This window comes from Perca fluviatilis, chromosome 9 (genome assembly GCF_010015445.1).
Source record: "Perca fluviatilis chromosome 9, GENO_Pfluv_1.0, whole genome shotgun sequence".
In the NCBI taxonomy this organism is placed as follows: Eukaryota; Metazoa; Chordata; class Actinopteri; order Perciformes; family Percidae; genus Perca; species Perca fluviatilis.
Genome location: NC_053120.1, coordinates 21142153 through 21161906, shown reverse-complemented (window position 1 = coordinate 21161906; position 19754 = coordinate 21142153). Strand labels below are relative to the sequence as shown.

The 19754-nt window shown below is 37.4% G+C and overlaps 3 protein-coding genes across 4 annotated transcripts in view; 1 reads left to right on the top strand and 2 right to left on the bottom strand.

Moving 5' to 3' along the window:
- Nucleotides 1-4824: 4824 nt before the first annotated feature.
- cpox (coproporphyrinogen oxidase) lies at nt 4825-9329 on the bottom strand. Its single transcript, XM_039812305.1, has 7 exons — nt 8762-9329; nt 8436-8579; nt 8195-8305; nt 7847-7988; nt 6992-7210; nt 6046-6150; nt 4825-5946 (listed from the first exon to the last, which is right to left on the bottom strand). Exons 1-7 carry the CDS (start codon nt 9327-9329, stop codon nt 5862-5864), a joined length of 1374 nt encoding a protein of 457 aa, XP_039668239.1. The 3' UTR covers nt 4825-5861.
- Nucleotides 9330-10094: 765 nt separating this feature from the next.
- Nucleotides 10095-15486, top strand: ccdc181 (coiled-coil domain containing 181). Of its 2 annotated transcripts, none has more exons than XM_039811303.1 (6): nt 10095-10294; nt 12069-12173; nt 12579-13565; nt 13724-13870; nt 14036-14193; nt 14727-15486. In XM_039811303.1, exons 1-6 carry the CDS (start codon nt 10238-10240, stop codon nt 14896-14898), a joined length of 1626 nt encoding a protein of 541 aa, XP_039667237.1. In that variant the 5' UTR covers nt 10095-10237; the 3' UTR covers nt 14899-15486. The 2 variants fall into 2 exon arrangements, with proteins under 2 accessions (XP_039667237.1, XP_039667238.1); XM_039811304.1 differs by having other exon boundaries at nt 12064-12173.
- A 10-nt stretch (nt 15487-15496) lies between these two features.
- The window catches only part of p3h2 (prolyl 3-hydroxylase 2), a 66777-nt gene continuing 62519 nt past the window's right edge, over nt 15497-19754 (bottom strand). Inside the window, exons 11-15 of the mRNA XM_039811301.1 lie at nt 19396-19546; nt 18991-19108; nt 18774-18849; nt 17989-18129; nt 15497-16789 (exon numbers count right to left, since the gene is read on the bottom strand). Of these exons, the coding sequence (XP_039667235.1) occupies nt 16697-16789; nt 17989-18129; nt 18774-18849; nt 18991-19108; nt 19396-19546 (579 nt within the window). The 3' untranslated portion in view covers nt 15497-16696. The remainder of the gene's footprint in view (nt 16790-17988; nt 18130-18773; nt 18850-18990; nt 19109-19395; nt 19547-19754) is intronic.

Below are 19754 nucleotides of genomic sequence, written 5' to 3'. Positions count from 1 at the left end.
CATACTATACTATGACTTTTTTATGACTTTTTCCAACATACTATACTATTTATTTTTTTCAACATACTATACTATGACTTTTTTATGACATTTTTGACATAATTATACTATGACTTTTTTATGACTTTTTTCAACATACTATACTATGACTGTTTTTTATGACTTTTTACAACATACTTATACTATTATTTCTTTTTTCAAACATACTATACTATGATTTTTTTATGACTTTTTTCAACATAACTATACTATGACTGTTTTATGACTTTTTCAAACATACTATACTATTTCTTTTTTTTCAACATACTATACTATGACTTTTTTTATGACTTTTTCAACATACTATATACTATGACTTTTTTATGACATTTTCAACATACTATACTATTTCTTTTTTCAACATACTATACTATGACTGTTTTATGACTTTTTCAACATACTATACTATTTATTTTTTCAACATACTATACTATGACTTTTTTATGACTTTTTCAACATACTATACTATTTATTTTTTCAACATACTATACTATGACTTTTTTATGACATTTTTGACATACTATACTATGACTTTTTTATGACTTTTTCAACATACTATACTATGACTGTTTTTATGACTTTTACAACATAATTATACTATTTCTTTTTTCAACATACTATACTAATGACTTTTTTATGACTTTTTTCAACATACTATACTATGACTGTTTTATGACTTTTCAACATACTATACTATTTCTTTTTTTTCAACATACTATACTATGACTTTTTTATGACTTTTTAACATACTATACTATGACTGTTTTATGACTTTTTACAACATACTATACTTATTTTTTTTTCAACATACTATACTATGGACTTTTTTATGACTTTTTTCAACATACTATACTATTTCTTTTTTTTTCAACATACTATACTATGGACTGTTTTATGACTTTTTCTCAACATACTTATACTATTTATTTTTTTCAACATAATATAATTATATGACTTTTTTATGACTTTTTTCAACATACTATACTATTTATTTTTTCAACATACTATACTATGACTTTTTAATTTTGACATACTATACTATGATTCCTTTTATGACTTTTTTCAACATACTATACTATGACTGTTTTATGACTTTTTACAACATACTATACTATTTATTTTTTCAACATACTATACTATGACTTTTTTATGACTTTTTCAACATACTCATACTACCTAACTGTTTTATGACTTTTTCAACATACTATACTATTTCTTTTTTCAACATACTATACTATGACTTTTTTATGACTTTTTCAACATACTATACTATGACTTTTTTATGACATTTTTGACATACTATACTATGACTTTTTTATGACTTTTTCAACATACTATACTATGACTGTTTTATGACTTTTACAACATATTATACTATTTCCTTTTTCAACATACTATACTATGACTTTTTTATGACTTTTTCAACATACTATACTATGACTTTTATATGACATTTTTGACATACTATACTGTGACTTTTTTATGACTTTTACAACATACTATACTATTTCTTTTTTTAACATACTATACTATGACTTTTTTATGACTTTTTCAACATACTATACTATTTCTTTTTTCAACATACTATACTATGACTGTTTTATGACTTTTTTGCATACTATACTATGACTTTTTTATGACTTTTTCAACATACTATACTATGACTGTTTTATGACTTTTTTACCCACATACTATCATATTTCTTTTTTTCAACATACTATACTATGACTTTTTTTTATGACTTTTCTACATACTATACTTATTTACTTTTTCAACATACTATACTATGACTTTTTTATGACATTTTTGACATACTATACTATGACTTTTTTATGACCTTTTCAACATACTATACTATGACTGTTTTATGACTTTTTCAACATACTATACTATTTCTTTTTTCAACATACTATACTATGACTTTTTTATGCACTTTTTTCAACATAATTATACTTGACTTTTTTATGACATTTTTAACAATACTACTATGACTTTTTTTATGACTTTTTTCAACATACTATACTATGACTGTTTTATGACTTTTACAAACATACTATAATTATTATTTCTTTTTTCAACATACTATACTATGACTTTTTAAGACATTTTTGACATACTCAATTACGGCTTTTTTATGACTTTTTTCAACATACTATACTATGACTTTTTATGACTTTTCTCAACATACTATACTATTTCTTTTTTCAACATACTATACTATGACTTTTTATGACTTTTTCAACATACTATACTATTTATTTTTTCAACATACTATACTATGACTTTTTTATGACCTTACATTTGTGACATACTATACTATGACTTATTTATGACTTTTTCAACACACTATACTATTTCTTTTTTCAACATACTATACTATGACTTTTTTATGACATTTGTGACATACTATACTATGACTTTTTTATGACTTTTTCAACATACTATACTATGACTGTTTTATGACTTTTTTGACATACTATAGTATGAATTTTTTTGACTTTTTCAACATAATATACTACGACTTTTTGATGACTTTTTCAACATACTATACTATGACTTTTTAATGACTTATTTCGACATACTATACTATGACTTTTTTATGACTTTTTTCAACATACTATACTATGACGTTTTGATGACTTTTACAACATGCTATATTATGACTTTTTTTATTAAAAAATTTCACATACTATACTGTCATTTTTTTCCACATACTATACTATGAATTTGTTAAGACTTTTCCAACATGCTATAGTATGACTTTTTTATCACTTTTTTCGACAGACTATACTATGACTTTTTGATGACTTTTACAACATGCTATATTATGACTTTTTTTATTAAAAAATTTCACATACTATACTGTCATTTTTTTCCACATACTATACTATGAATTTGTTAGGACTTTTCCGACATGCTATAGTATGACTTTTTTTATCACTTTTTTCGACAGACTATACTATGACTTTTATCACTTATTTCGACATACTATACTATGACTTTTTAATGATTTATTCAACATACTACATTATGACTTTTTTGACTTATTTCGACTTACTATACTATGACGTTTTAATGATTTATTCAACATACTACATTTTGACTTTTTTGACTTATTTCGACATACTATACTATGACTTTTTCATGAATTTTAACGACATACTATACAATTACTTTTTTAAGCATACCATGCTATGAATTTTTTATGACTTCTTTCGACATGCTATACTTGGACTTTTTTCAACATACTATGCTATGACTTTCTTATGGCTTTTTTTGACATACTATACTATGATTTTTTCACATTCACGACTTACTTTTTTATGACTTTTTTTAGACATACTATACTATGACTTTTTCATGACTTTTTTCGACACACTATACTAAGACTTTTTTCCACATAGTTTTTTTATGACGTTTTTGACATGCTATACCATGACCTTTAGATGACTTTTTTCAACATACTATACTATGACTTGTTTCGACATACTATACCATGTCTTTTTATAGATTTTTACGCTATAATACATTATGACTTTTTTATGAAAGTTTTTTCTGACTACAATACTATTACTTTTTATGACTTTTTTTGTGATCAAATGTTTTTTATTCAACACATAACATAGACAAAACCAGCAGCATGTTACAGGTAACAGAACATACATGTAACAACCCTCCAAAAAAATAAATAATAAAATTAATGAATTCAAATGAAATAAGACCTGTATAAGCAAAACAATATAACCCCACCCTCCCCAGGACCCCGTGGGCTGGCAACTATAGTCACAGTCAACCTTTTAATGCCTCTGCCATTAAAAGCCACATATCCACATTTACCTGTTTAGCACCATTTATGCGGGCTGTTGAAAGTTCCATATAAACTATGTCAAGAAAGGTCAGAAGCCACTGCTTAATGGTCAAAGTGTGTGGGGGCTTCCATCACACCGCCACAATTTTCTTTACAGCTGTAAGCCCGGCAAGGACTATCCTTTTCTGACATTTAGAAATCTGTAGTGAAGAAGTGTCATTCAGCAGCAGAACTGGTATATTCGCGGGGACTGTCCCAGAGACGAGTGTCGTTAATTCGGAGGCAACATTTTGCCAGAACCGTGCAACAGGGGGACACTCGCAAAACACATAAAGAAATGTGCCCATGGTCTTTAGCGAATACAATGTGCATGAAGCATAGGGTGGATACCATGCCCTGTGAATCACTTTTCCTGACTTTTTGATGATATACAATACTGAGACCTTTTTTATGATTTTCATTATGACACACTATACTATGACTTTTTATTACTTTTGATGACATGCTATACTATGACTTTTTATGACATACTACTTTGACTTTTTTCATAATTCTTTTCTAAGACATACTATACTATGACTTCTTATGACATACAATACTATGACTTTTTATAATTTGTATGGTATACAACACTATGACTTTTTATTACTTTTCATGGCATGCTATACTATGACTTTTTATGAAATACTATACTATGAGTTTTCATAACTTTTTCCTACTATCCTCTGACTTTTTTTTAATGATTTTTACGACATACTATTCTATGACTTTTTATGGCATACTATGACTTCCTGACATACTACATTATGACTTTTTTATTGCATTTTTATGACCTACTATATGAGTTTTTATGACATACAATACAATATTTTAATGAAATTGTTATGACATACTATACTATGACTTTGTAATGATTTTGTTTTGACCTAAAATGATGCACAAGGAATTAAGAATAAAGTCAGAAAAAGACACGAAAGTTAACAGAACAATTTATTTGTTAGATATAAATTATTTTTGCATTTAAAATGTCATTTTGTTTTCCAACATTCTGTGTCAATGAGCCACCTGGCCTATAAATCACAACCATCCTCTCTGTGGAACATGATCTAATATCCAACTATTGTTTTACTACTGTTCAAACAAATCAGGAAGTGACTCATTAACCAGAAGTGGATGAACCACTACGTAAATGGTTCTCAAGTGGAATTATTAGTCCCTTATTATCATTATCTATGATTGTCAAAATTAACCCATTGTTTTGAGCAGATGCGCAGAAACATATAGAGATTTATTAACATTTCATAACAGTGGTGGCATACACATACAGTACATGCCGTGGCTCAGTTTGTCCCTATTTTCCCTTTGAGTGCTTTGTTAAAAGCAGAGTAGTGCTAAAGAGCTTCAGGTAGAGCAAGCGACATTCAGCCCAGGCATAGAAAAAAAACACAGCTAATGTTTGACACAACATTTCTTTAAAAAAGCACATCATCGAAAAAGCAGGCAATGACCACCTGTGGCCACCAGTAGTAATGCATAACTAATGTGATTCAGTGTTACCCTTGTGTGGTCCTTTGGGTCACCGGGACCCGAAGGACCACACAAGGATGATGTACTTCTGTTTATTTTGTTGAGAATTGCTCTCTAAACCCTGTCTCTTGTAAAGTAAGTAAGTAAAGTTTGTTTCCTAGCACATTTAAACACTGTTTAAGCTGACCAAAATGCTGTACAAACGAGCACCAAGGTGCTGCATTAACCTTTGTTTTGTCCTTCGGGTCACCGGGACCCGAAGGACCACACAAGGGTTAACAAGGCTGATTGGACAAAACGAAGCAAACAGGAAAGAGCAAAAAATAACAATTGCAGATTAAAAAACTTTTCAGACACATGCAATGCAATATTATTTTGGTAAACACAGTGTTAACTGCTGCTGATCTAGACAGTTGACACCATTATACAATACAAAAAAGACGGTTTCGGAGGATTTGTCCATATTGACATGTGAACACGGTGGTGGTTACACCCACTCCTTGGGGTTTCGTAACACCTCCAGCATCTCAGCCTCCATGGTACCTTTGGCAGGCTCATGCATATACTCCCACCTGAGGATGAAGGGTGAGTTTGTTACCAAGCAACAAAGACTGCTCATTTCTGTCATACAAGAGCAGGGCTAGCAGTACTTCAAACCAGTGTAATCTTACCTGGCAGTGAGGGGGAGAGACATGAGAATGCTCTCAATTCTGGAGCCAGGCGTGGCCAAGCCAAACTTCACTCCCCTGTCATACACCAGGTTGAACTCCACATATCTACGACAGAAACACACAAAACCTACTGTAGACACCTAGCTTCATGTGGTTTATGATACATTAAGTAGACACTATTAAAAATATGTTGCCCCTTAATCCAATCCAAAACAATATGCAAACCAAGAATGTGTAAAAGTGTATTCAAATCAACGATAAACTTCATTAAAAACTTGCTTGAGATATGTAGGTAATCCTGCACAGTGAACATTTAGTAATCTGTATTTTCAGTCAAAGTTATTGTTGGATAATCATTGAAGTCTTTCAGGTTAGTGCATTTATGTGGCTGTGCGCAGCTCTGATAGAAGAGTCTCAGCTGCAGTGCATGAACCTTTGTAATGCTATAAAAGAACCTATTCACATCAACCTTTGTCCATCTTTTCTCGCAGTATGTCTTTCAGGATTGACAAATGCACACACCAACCTTAAAGATGTGGACACAATTTATCTGCACTTTCAACTGCTTAACTACAAAACTTTAACTGAGTCTACATCAAAACTTTTTCATAAATCATTTTGCATTTCAAAGTCTTTTTTATTTTCGCTTTTACAAAATAAAGAAAACTAAATGTTAACTGTGATAGATCATCTATCATAAGCAACTTGTAAAGCAACTTGTAATGTTTGTGTGAGTTTATTTATAGTTGATTAATTCATAGTTGATTTGGTTGACTTTAAGGCATTAACATTATGGTGATGTCAAATTTGGCTTTTACTTATGATGGATGAAGGTAATGTTTGTTCAGCAGAACTAGTTTGAAAAGCCTTGAGGCATTGAACTAAATGAGCTATGTATACATTGGTTATTAACAACCACCGGTTCTTTTGTGCGTTTTTAACTCACCTTCCTCGTCGTACTTGCTGCCAGCCTTTGTTCTCATCAGTAAAGGAGTCGTTGAGGTGTTTGTATACGATGGGCAGGTAACAGGGCACCACGGTGCGGGCACAGCTCTGGACGAAGTTGAATGCCTCCTCCTGACTCGGAGAGTCCAGGTCATCGAAGAAGATCCCTCCTATACCCCGAGTCTCTCCTCTGTGTCGGATGTAGAAGTATCGGTCACACCTAGAAATACATACCCAAATAGGCAAATACATTCAATCAAGAGGTTGAAAGGAATTAAAAATAAGATGAAAGCACATCTATAGTGCCAGTTTTTAAATGAGAATTAAAATGTACTCTCATGTTTGCATGTTAAATATGAAGCTTTAGCATAAAGACTGGAAGCAGGGGGAACAACTAGACTGACTCTGTCTACCAGCACCCCTACTGCTCAGCCCATACTAACCAGCTGCTGTCTCTAGCTTTATTTCTAACAGACAGATACAGTAAGGTATCAATCTTCTTATCTAACTCTCGGCAAGAAAGCAAATAAGTATATTTCTCAAAATGCCTAAATATTCCTTTTAGATTTAAATTCAAATTAAGTTGACAAAATGTACTTATTACAAGCCACATTAGCTAAACCACACCCGGCCCTTCCATATCCCAAATGGTCAGTCACTGGCTTACGTCAGGGCTCAACGGTTTTTCTGCAACTGAAGAATTTTAGGCAGAGACTTTTTCTTATCATCATCCCACACTGAGGATACACCCATTGTAATCCACATACACAAATCAGACCTACACATGTGTACGTGCTGAGTTACACAAATATGTGGAGTTTCACAAACGCGGGACTAATCTTGAGTCAAACTGTACCATTTCTTGAAGTCTGGATAGTACTGGTGGTGGTGCTTGTCACAGGCCTCCTTCAGGGTGTTGTGGAAGTGAAATGCATCTTCTTTATTAATGTAAACTGGAGTCAGGTCTGTGCCTCCACCAAACCACCACTGCTTAGTGCCTAACACACACACACACACACACACACACACACACACACACACACACACACACACACACACACACACACACACACACACACACACACACACACACACACACACACACACACACAAAAGACACAAGGGTTATCATTCATTCATTCATGCACTCAATAGTGTCACTGACACCAAGACACAACTGCTGACGTCAAGTACTGACACTCACCATCTTCCTCTTCGATCTCAAAGTATCTGTAGTTGAAGTGCACTGTGGGGATGTGGGGGTTCTTGGGGTGGATAACAGAGCTTACACCCATGGCACAAAATGGCAGTTTACCTGAGAGAAAACAGAGCATGACATAACACTTTATCCATCACATATTACTCTGAATGTAGGTTGCCACACCTCTTGAAGAACTATATCAAGCTTTAAGTGTGCATACAAATATCAACTTAACAAAACTTACCATCTTTCCCTTTGAGGACTTTCCCTCTGCTCTTCATCTGTCTGGCAGCCTCCTCAGTCAGGTTTCCGAACACCACTGATACATTGACCCCTGCCTTCTCAAACACCTTTCCATCTTGCATCACACAGCTGATTCCTCCGCCACCTGACACATACATGGTCAAAATGGAATACATAGTAAGAGATAGATGCGAGTTAGTTAGTAAATACCTCAAGAGTCTCATTAACACCTTAAGCATTATGGCCACAATGAACATGGATCTGTTCTGCTCCACACTGAGCTCTGCAGTTTCAGTCTCACAACCATATCAGGTGAGCCTCCCTTACCTTCATTCCTCTGCCACCGGTCCACCTTGAACTTCCCACCGTCCACCTCCTCCAGGGCGTTGCAAAAGGCGGCCTGCGTCTCCATGATCAACATCTCCATCCTCGTACGCATCTCCCCTTTCCTCTCCTGCAGCACACCGATGTCTGTCACTGGAGGAGACATGAACCCCCGGCATCTCTCCAAAATATCCCCCTCTTGCTCATTCTCCTCCGCGGCTCGAGATACTTTCGTTGCCATTTCAGCACGCTGGAAGTGGTTAGCGTTGGCTAAAAACCCCGCTACCGCCGCTGATGCCGTTACTGCTGCGGCTCCAATGAGCGCCAGGGCTCCCCTTCTGGTTCGCCCGGTTGCGGCTCTGCCTGCGGTCCCATGGGACATGAAACGCACGCTGTAACCCCTGGGATAACATCTTATACCCGCAAGGAAAGTCACTGACGGGCTGTGAGTGCAGGATAACGGCAGACGTGACTCCCCTGAACTAGCAAGCCCCTTTAAATGTGAAAACAAACATCGTCTGGCGGTGGTCTGTGCCGTTTTGTTTACTGAGCAAAAGACAATGGTTGCCATTTGTAGAAGAACTGCTGTTTTCTCGGTGCGTATCGGCCGTGGACAGAGTTAACGTGAATGTACTTACTCAAACATCACAAGTTTTGCCTACGTGCTATCAGTCGTGCGTCAAGTCAAGGGGCGTGTAGTTTCCAGGTAGTGACAGAGGCAACATGGGAAATGTCGTTCTTCGTCAAGCTCCACCTATGAGCTCTCCGCGTAGTGAAAGCCTAAAGCCAACATCAAGACCCAAAATGCAGTGCGCCTAAAAGAAATGTTGCATTCATTGACCCCTCATTTTTTCCAGTAAAGACGATTTCACGTACTTCTGTTTTGTGTTACATGATTGACTTCCCCAATCCTCAAACGAGTGTCGACAATATACAGACAGAACTTGAATTATACTCCGACCAGAATCTCATATTTATTGTTTAAACGTGCATTGCCTTTTGTCCATAAAGCATTCTTCAAGATTTTATTTTATCTTGTAGTTTTCTGGACTATGGACTATATGCCCGAAATAAAGTAATTGACTGGGCCCACTGTCTAATGGTCGTGCTGTAGTATAGATTAAACTCAAACCTGCAGTGACCCAGTAGGAGCCACGTTTGTGATAACTTGGTTATACATAATAAATATGAATTCAAAACATTTGTTAATTATATAGTGCAGTTAATTATATAACAGAGGCTTTCTCTTGTTAGGGTTAGGGTTGTGTGCATGGAGATTTTATGTTATAAGCTAGTTTAGTATGCGCATGCGCATGTAGTAAAGCGTGTTGTAGGTCTCTATGACGACGAGTCTATTAAACCTTTTAGGGCTGTAGACGGACTAGAGACAGATTATGTGCACAGGTGTTGCTCGCAGACTGCCAGGCACTATGTGGGCCAGTTAGATGAAGTGATATAGTCACAAAATAACCCGACTGGATGTGTTCTTTCACCGCTTTTAACTCGCCAGTAATACTACGCAAGAACCTGCTGGTGGTGAGTTTACTAACAACCATGTTGCTTCTATTTTTACTCCCAGTAGCCAAAACATTGTGATTAAAATGAGTCTAGGGCGTAAACTGTGCCCTACAAGTCAGCCTCTTAATTCTGTCGGCGTCCTGTTTGTTTTTATAGCCCGCAGACAGAGCAAAACAAACAGGATTATGGTAAACTCTGTATTGTAGCCAGTGAAAACACAACAGAACCATAGCTACTGTAAACATAACCTAGCTACATGTCTGCAGAGCAGAGGGCATTATTTATTATTATCTATTATTATATTACAAACAAAAACAAGCTAAATAGTTACTGGTAACCCTGTTATACTGGTTTCTGTCCAGTAGGTGACGACCAATCCCCAACAAGAATACAGTAAAGTGATGTGAATTAGTGCCACAATAATCCAAAAAACTCAGGTGCTCTTCAATCCTTGGGGCACAACAACTAAAGTGAATGTATAATTTGGTATCATTTTGCTTGTAATTAGATTTTTCTGATCTTGTTTTGATTGTCCAACCTGATGGGATACCCTGATCTGTACTAACTACCTCAGTCACACAGGTCAACAGTAGGATGTGTAGCATTGCCACTTATCCAACCTCTGTTGGCTCATACTAACTGTGATGGTAAATATAAATAAACCATTATTTACTGTCATGTCCGCATTATAATGCAATTTGCAACACAGTCATAATATATATTATATATATATAAATAAATATTATATATAAATATTGTATTAAATTGTGTTTTATTTGCATAATATCAACTTTAATGTGACTGCCATGTCCAACACTGACATTTAAAGTATAAACACTAACAATCTCTATCCACAGAGGTATATAGGTCTTCCATTGGAAGGGTTCAACACAAATTTTCATACATTGATGAACCACACAATCAAAGGCCAAATTTAATATATGTCTAATAATATAGGCTATATAAATAATTAAAAATAAATTGTAAAAAAAAAAAGGGGTTCAGCCCCATAGTGACATAGACTGCTGTCATCGACTTCCTCACCCCCAAACTTACAAAAAAGCTTTATCCATAGTGAAGCAAAAAAATTAAAGAGTTTTGTGTTAAAGTTGGTACGAGATGAAATGTGTTGGGGACATCAACAATATTTGAATGAATCTTCTGGGAATCATCCATCCATCTTCGTCCGCTTATTCGGGGGTGGAGTCACGGGGGCACCAGCTCCAGCAGGGGACAACAAACTTCCCTTTTCCGAGCCACATTAACCAGCTCCGACTGGGGGATCCTGAGGCGTTCCCAGGCCAGATTGGAAATAACAGTGACATAACGATCTCCTCGGGCTCTTTTGTCCTTACTCCTTTCCGACCCTTCCAGTTTCAAGTAAACTGATGGACAAATGTTGTCCACACAGCAGTTTAAAAGGAGACTGAATGTGATTTAGAGCCTAATGTTCAATCAGAATTACAACACAGCTATCAATGTGCCGAATATTGAAATTTAACATTTCACAGAACATCTTCTGGGAACCACAAATATCCAAAGTAGTTTTTGAGAGACCTTTTCATTGGACCAAGTGTGGGTCAAGAGGATATTTTGGCCTAATGGTGGCCTACATCATAAGGAATCATCCATGAACCATACATTTCTACAACAAATGTCTTGGTTATCTGGTCAGTAGAATTTGAGATATCGTGCTCAGGACCTGAATGACTGATATCACTCTCCTCAGGCCCTGCTGCCAGTGTAGTAATACTCTTGTCTAAAATGTGTCTCTGGTCTTCTTCCAGTGAAGATTATGAGTGAGGTGGTTTGCAAACAGTCTCAGGAGGAATATGACGATGACTTTGAGAAGGATCTGGACTGGCTGATCAGTGAGGAAAGCCGGAGTGAGGACCAGGTAAGCAATTCATATATGATCATTGGACAGGCTAATTGCATCTCCCTTTTTACTTTCTGTTGTTTTTTCCTTTTTTAAATCCCCCTGCTTCTTTGTTTTATTGTGTGAAACTAAGTTTGGAGTGCTGCTCTGCTTACTGCAGACTGGGTGCTGCATGGGTCCCTGACCCTGCTCTGTGAAAGCGTAATAGTGAGTAGTGTTGAGTTACCCATCCTGCCTGGCACATATCATCGTATGCATGTGAAACCAACTCAGTTAACATGCAGTGCTTTCACTGTGTGGATGCAATATTTATGAACACACGTACACGTCTGTTATCACACCAGCACGCCTATTAGTATTGATGTTGCTCATTCATCTACCTCCAAACCTAATTAATTAGTCTGCTGCCTTTCGGCCCCACAGGGTCCTGACTATGACGACATAGAAGCAGAAATTGACAAGGAACTGGAGGAGGATGAGAAACAGAAAGGAAAGAAAAAGAAGCCGAAAAGCCACAAGGAGGACAAGAGAGGCAAGAAAACAGAGGAGTTGGAAGAAGATGAAGAGAGGTGGCCCTCACCTATGGAGCCATTAGAATATGACTCAGACAGAGACAGCCCAAATAAGTCATCACCTATAGTCCCACCTCCTCCAGGGATGGATGACCAGACAGAAGAGGAGAAGAAGTACATTCTGGAGAAGATCCAGCAGGCTAACCGGGAGCTGCAGGACCAGGAAGCTCCTGATATGACAAGGCAAAGGAGGCTGCATTTTAAAGAGATGCTGGTGGACCTCGTGGTGCCTCCACTGCAGTTTGACAAAGAGGGACATAGTAATGAGGTGGAAGAGGTAAAGGGCAGCAAGGATTCAGAGGCAGAGATTGAAGTGTCAGGGAAGCTTTCTGAGCTCAAACTTTCCCCTCAGGAGGAAAGTGTAGGATCTAGAGGAGCTGGCATGGCTGGGGAGAGCCTTGAGGGGGGGGTAAAGGAGGGCAGAGTCCTCGTAGAAAAGGATGGTAAGTTTGACCTGGTCAGCCTGAAAGAGGTGGAGAGTCAAGGACTTCTCCCTCCTATAGCAAACAACTACAGTGACTACTCCTCCCTACGTCACCAGGAGCAGACTGTGAGCTCCAGTAGGACCCACTGGTCCTCCTCTCCGCGTCCTCGTGCTGCTGGCTCTTCTCGCTTCCAGCAGGGCATCGATTCCCTCCGTGCCCCCAGACCTCCGGCTCAGCCCAGGAGCAGACCCAGCTCAGCCAGCCACAGCCAGAGAGGCAGCCAGAAGAGAGGCAGCAAGCGGCGGGTGCAGTCAGCTACCGGGACACCCTCCCAGGCCACCTACACCCTCTCCCCCCAGCAGAAAGAGCTGCTGCAGAGGATCCACGAGAGGAAGGAGAAGCTAGCCAGAGAGGTAGGAACATAGTTAAATGTTAATTAAAAGTTTGTACATTCTGAACTCTCACCGGTAAAAGTGGCACATCTAACATTAAAACAACAGAATGGCATTTCCAATTTGAGGGTTGTTAATTGCATAGACACTGTTTTAATCACTCTTGCTTACCATGTCAGGAAGAGCAGAGAAAACTGGAGGAAGAGAAGCAGAAGAGGCAGGAGAACGAGTTGGCATTTAAGGCCTGGCTGCTGAGGAAGAAAGAGCAGTTTCAGGAGGAGAGAAGGATTCACCGAGCCCAGGAGATGGAGAGGAATAATTTTAAGGTAAGGCTAAGGCTCTAAGGCAAATAATCCTGAACCAACCAACCTCATTCATAAAAAAATACAAGGAAAAGCAAATCACTGCACTAGTCAGGGCGATTGAAAAACATTGCTATAATAAATGTTAGCCATTGTTTCCACTTTATTACCTGATGCGTCCTCGTGCAGAAAGACTCCAGCGACCCGGAGGAGTCCTTCAGGTTGTGGCTTAAGAGGAAGCACGAGCAGCAGCAGAAAGAGAGACAGCTGGTGGATCTGAAGAGGCTCGAGGAGGACAGTGGTTACTTCCTACGCAGCCGCGAAGAGTGTGAACGTGCCTTCAAACTGTGAGTGTGCTTTTATATTTTTATTAACTTTAAGTATCAAATAATTTCACAACCTCTCACAGTTTATCAATATTTCTCTTTTGATGTTGTATCTTCATATATACAGTACAATACTATTGTATGTTTTCTTGTGTGATTGCTAACAGATTTGTTAGTTATTACCGGTAGTTAGTTAAAAACATGCCATTTCCAAATGTCAAATTTGGTTCACACATTTAGAAATGATCAGATAAGGCAACACATTGTTACCTTTACATGTGAATACAAATCTTAACATGTGAAAAGTTAAGTCACATGTGAAGTTAAACATTTCACATGTTAAGTTTGCATTCACATGTAAAGTAAAAAAAACATGTTGTCTCTTTTCAATTTTAATACTAACGTAACTTTATAAATTTGAGATTTAGTTTAACATGTGAAATCACAACATCCCATGTGAAATGTTTCACTTGATGAAAGATTGCATTTCACATGTGCTTTTATCATAAGGGTAAATTCGCCACTGGTCCTCTCCATCCTCTTCCCGTCCTCAGGTGGCTGAAGCGGAAACAGGCGGAGAAGCGAGCGGAGCAGCAGGCAGCTCGAGAGCGCTCCCGTCGGTTGGTGCTGGAGGAGCGCCGTGCGCGCCGCATGAGGGACCTGCTGTGTACTGTCAATGAAACCAAGCCATTCAGATTCACCGAACAGCTGGCCTACCGCTTCTGAAGCAAACAAATCACACTTGTCCGCTGGATTCACCTCACATGGCATCAAAAACCGCAGGCTGGGCAATGCAAGACTTGTTCTGAAACATAAGGCCTCGTTTATTCTGTGTTCAGTTGTTTCTAGGGTTTTGTTTTATTATCTTTCTGTGCTGTGTTAAAGCACATTTCTAAAGAAAAAAAAGTTTACCGCAGTGACCTCTACACAGTGTGAGAAAATGAATGTTTTTTTTTTTTTTACTGTATTTACTTTCTGTAGTGGCAGATGCACTTTACTTTAAATGGAGCTCCTTATCAGCTTAAACACAAGAGCTGAACCATTTGTTACTGTATGCCTTTTGTCAGAGAGTTTGGTTACATAGATATAAGGATACCTTCAAGTTCACAACAGGTTACTTGAACAGATGAAACTGTAAAGAAGGAATGAAATATATATATATATGTAAGAGGAAAATACGCCTGGCTGTTTGAGAGACATGAAATGGACAAAACACAAGCAATGTATCAATTTCTTCATTTAAAAGGCGTTCTTATTTGATACAAAATAATGTTTAATTTTATGACATGAATAAATAAAACAAATACACCATTACACATAGATATGGAGTTTTATATTTTTAATTTATAGGCATGTACACATACATTTTGTGTGCTACAGCATTTCAGAATTAAATATCAGTGAAACAAAAGTGGCCAACTTCATAAAACGACAGGATTACGTTTTTGGTTAGCAGTTTGAATTTATGTAGGAAAAAGCTACTTTTTGTACCTTTCTGTCCATTGGATTTACAGTGCACGACTCGGCCTATCATCTGTATCATCAACACAAATATAAAGACATAAAGATTGATACAAATATGTATTCCTTGAAACAGGAATGATTGACATCTTTTATCAAAAAAAGTTCCTCATATTAAATGCCGACAGTTACGACGGCAGCTGTCTATTCATAAAAATACATAAATAAAAGTAAAACATAAACACCATGTTGTTATGCCAGTGAGCATGTAAAACCAGTATATTCTGCTGTGTGCCCAGAAAGGAGCGGTGTGATTCATCACGCCAACAACAAGAGGAAAAGTGGACAGAGAAGTAGACAGAAGACATTTTCAGTTTCAAACTTGACACACAGAGAAGGACAGAGTGCATGATCATTAAATATTCAGCATATTAGAACACATCTCTTTCTTAAACTCTTTGTATGAGTGTTTTTTGAAAATCAGGTACCAAAATTTGAAAAGCAGTGCACAGGCTACGTTGAAAAAAAATATTACTGGCACTGAAAAGAAAAAATTTATATGTAACAGTACCTTTGTGAATTATTTTGAACTACTGACCACTAAAATGAAGGTATTTTTTTTATATCTGTACATAGTGAATTATGAATAAAACCCATTGGATATGTTGTCCAGAACAAAAACAACTCAAAGCAAAAAAGAAAAAGCCAACTGCCGTTGTTCTCTTTAGCTTCTTCACAGTTCAGTGAGATTACAGATAAAATCAGTCTTGCATAAAACAGCTGACTCACCAGGTACAACAAAACAAAGTAAATTGTTTTTTTTCTCTAATAGAATATGTCACTGGAGGGAAAGACAAAGAACAAAAGGTAAACTCAAGTACTTGTGTGTAGAGAAACATTCAAAAAATACAACTGACAACACAAACAATGACAACATTATTAATCTTGCACTTCAAACAGTACAAAAATAGAAAAGTTCTTATCCAAAGGTCAATTCAATAAATAGTTAACATATATAGAAGGATTTGATAGTAGGGGATGGTGTGAAGCTGTTTTTCTGCTTCTACAGTTCATCTTTAGGGTTGATGTTGAGGCCTTGACCCCACACAGACTGTGTGTCCAATGCCTGGATCACCTCATCCGCCTGCAGCCTCTCCTAAGAGAGGAAAAGAGGAAAAAAAGTTATATTTAAACTAGAGCAATAATTATATTCAAGTTAGCTAAATCATAGTCTCGCTTTGCCAGACCCTCCTCCACATCGCTGCGGAGGAGGGTCTGGCTAGTCCCCACAGCATTCCAGGATGGGATTTCTTTAAACCAATCACAATCGTCATGGGCGGTGCTAAGTGCCGGACAGAGCCACGGTGCCGCTTCAAAATAGCCTCTGGTAGGAACTTGTTTTGGTGGAACGTGTACGTTCAAAAGTTGTTTCAGTCGTGCAACAGAAAAGTCTGATTGGACATTTAGCATTGAGCTAGCTGTCTGGATTCACCCTGCAGAGATCTGAGGAGCAGTTAATCATAGTCTTCATAAATCGGCCGGTGTTTAAAATTCCAACACAAAGAAAGCGGATGGTAATGGACATCCGGCCGAAAAAGAGGGAAATCCGGCAGAACTTCTGGCAGCAACGTAGCAATCCCAGAAGTGGAACGTCGTGGATATAGATTCACAAAAAACTCATCAGAAGTAATTTCTCATAGAAAAGAAACAAGAGGTGACTGATTGCTCATTTCCTGTGTTGGTCTGACGTACCTCCCAAACTTGGTTTTCCCACCAGTGTCCATATCTGGCACCAGATAGCACAGAGAGGAACTATGGCCTTTCATTTATGGGGAAGAAGCACGCTTCTCTTTGCATCCCCAGTTTATGGTTTCAAAAAGACAAGCTTTGAATATTTAAAGCTACGTTGTCTGGTAGATTTAGATGGAGTCAGATGAAACAAAGAGTCAACAGCCATGCAAGCAGCTCTCTTAGGCTGTACTTGTGCACATTGGTGTCAGTAGCTAATGCTAACACATCTCAGTTTAGCGTGTTAGCATGGTAACATTAGCTAATTAGCACTTAACCCCAAGTACAACCAAGGCTGATGGGAATGTCAAGTTCGACCTATATTAATTTTGACCTGATGATGTCGCTAGATGAAAAGTCAGAGGATCACAACGTTATTACAATTCATCCTGAGGGTAACATGTCTGTACAAAATGTAATCTATATATATATATATATATATATATATATATATCCAGTAATTGTTGAGATAAAAAAAGTCAAAATTGGATCCAAGATTAGGACCTAGAAGCAAAGTGGTTATTACCCTACGGTATGAATATTTCTTTAACTGAAACATTAGTTTACCAATTCTCTGAAGAGCGGGTCTAGGGTGAACCACAGAGCGACAGCACACCTCTGCCCGCTGGTGACGGCCTTCACACCGTGGGGATTCTCCCCTCCTGATGAGAAACCCACCATCCTGCCGCACATGGGCTTCACTGATGCCTGAAGAGGATGGAGGAGACGGAGCAGGAACAGAAGTGAGGTCAAAAATTAGCATTATCTGTTTATTTTAGTAAGGCCAACACTTCATTGTCTTATTTACATTCAGCTTGGTTGTTAAATGTGTCCTGCTGGAGGGTCCTAGAGTGTAATCCCAAGTGAGCATCAAAGCTGATCATAAACTCTTTTTATGGACACGCTGTTGTGTTTATATTTGGTTTGTTCTTTCTACCCATATGATGTCAAGTAAAATGCTTGTGGCGAGAAGAGAGCAGGATGAGATTACCCTGAAATGATTCCTCCCTTTCAATATATTATTTAAACATCATATAACTTCCCTTAACCCTCATATATCCTCCTCTAACCAGCATATAATACAAATAGTTGTGGTTATTTCAGCCAAAGGTGCGTGTCAAAAAAAGAGACTGGCTAAATGTTGGGAGAATACTAGAAGTCTCTTTCTCTATTCCTCAACAAAAAAAGCTCTGTTTTGTAAAATAAAAAATAAAAACCCTGTTCAGGTTTTAATTAAACTATACATTGTGATTGTATTGTATTGTAACCAAATAAATAACCTGCAGAAACTTATAAAGTGCGGCCGTCCCCTGTGTGAAGTAAATCTCACATTTTAGGAGAAACCATCTTACCGTGACTGTTTTGGCATCCATTTCTGTGAATATGAACTCCCCTCCTTCAAAATCTCCATTTAGATATAACAGTGCACTGGAAATAAAGAAAGTGTAGTATAAAGTCAACATATCAGTACAGTCAACATTAAATCACATATGATAGTGACCATTATTAATGTTTCACTGTGTAATACAGCTGCAGCAAAGTAAGTTTATGATTTTTAATGAATCATACCTGTAGTCTCTGTATGTATATGCTGGTGGTTCCTTCCAGCACTCATTGGCCTCGGGGTCCAGCAGACAGTTGTCAGCATGGATGGGATGGCTCAGGTCATTCCTGTGATCTTGCTGTCCTGTGAATGGACACCAACACACAAAAAGCATAAATACAAATTGATAAATCGAACATCCTCTGTATTTTTCCAGGTTTTTCTTCCTGGGTCTTTTATTTTTAAATCTTCCACCATACAGTAAGTGAACCATTAAGGATAACAGGAGCATTTATTAAATCTACTGATGGAATCAGTCCATTGATTTCCCTGAATCATTAAAGTACAGGAATTAAGCTTATTCTCAAGAGTCTCAAATGTATATGTGAGTTCTGTGTCAAGTAAAGTATGCTTCTGTGTGTGTGAGTGACCTGTGATGGCTGTCCGGCACACCAGGTGTGTGTAAGAGAAGTGCAGTGTGGAGTTGAGCAGGAAGTAAGACTCGATAACCTGTCTCGCTCGCTCGCTGATGTCGTAGAAAAGGCGAGCGCTCCTCATTGGCACTCTGCCCTCATAGCCATACTGCAGGGAAGAAATGGAGACTGTAATAACACGTAGAGTCAAACAATAAATCAAGACAGATACCATACAGCTAACGTGACACATTTTATTGAGCGCTGTATATGATAAAGCTACTGACGAGATAATTCTGATCTCCTGGTTTGAATTGTGACTTCAGATTCAACTGTTCTCTTCAAATACTCTTTGATCAGAAAATATGAAAGTTTCT

Excerpts from the sequence above, each read along its gene's own strand:
- cpox (XM_039812305.1), bottom strand. The coding sequence starts at position 9,329 with ATGGCAACCATTGTCTTTTGCTCAGTAAACAAAACGGCACAGACCACC. Across the intron at positions 8,306-8,435 it reads AGTCCTCAAAGGGAAAGATG|GTAAACTGCCATTTTGTGCC; the intron begins GTAAGTTTTGTT and ends GTTTTCTCTCAG. Across the intron at positions 7,989-8,194 it reads TGAGATCGAAGAGGAAGATG|GCACTAAGCAGTGGTGGTTT; the intron begins GTGAGTGTCAGT and ends TGTGTGTGTTAG.
- ccdc181 (XM_039811303.1), top strand. The coding sequence starts at position 10,238 with ATGTGTTCTTTCACCGCTTTTAACTCGCCAGTAATACTACGCAAGAAC. Across the intron at positions 13,566-13,723 it reads AGGAGAAGCTAGCCAGAGAG|GAAGAGCAGAGAAAACTGGA; the intron begins GTAGGAACATAG and ends TTACCATGTCAG. Across the intron at positions 13,871-14,035 it reads TGGAGAGGAATAATTTTAAG|AAAGACTCCAGCGACCCGGA; the intron begins GTAAGGCTAAGG and ends GTCCTCGTGCAG.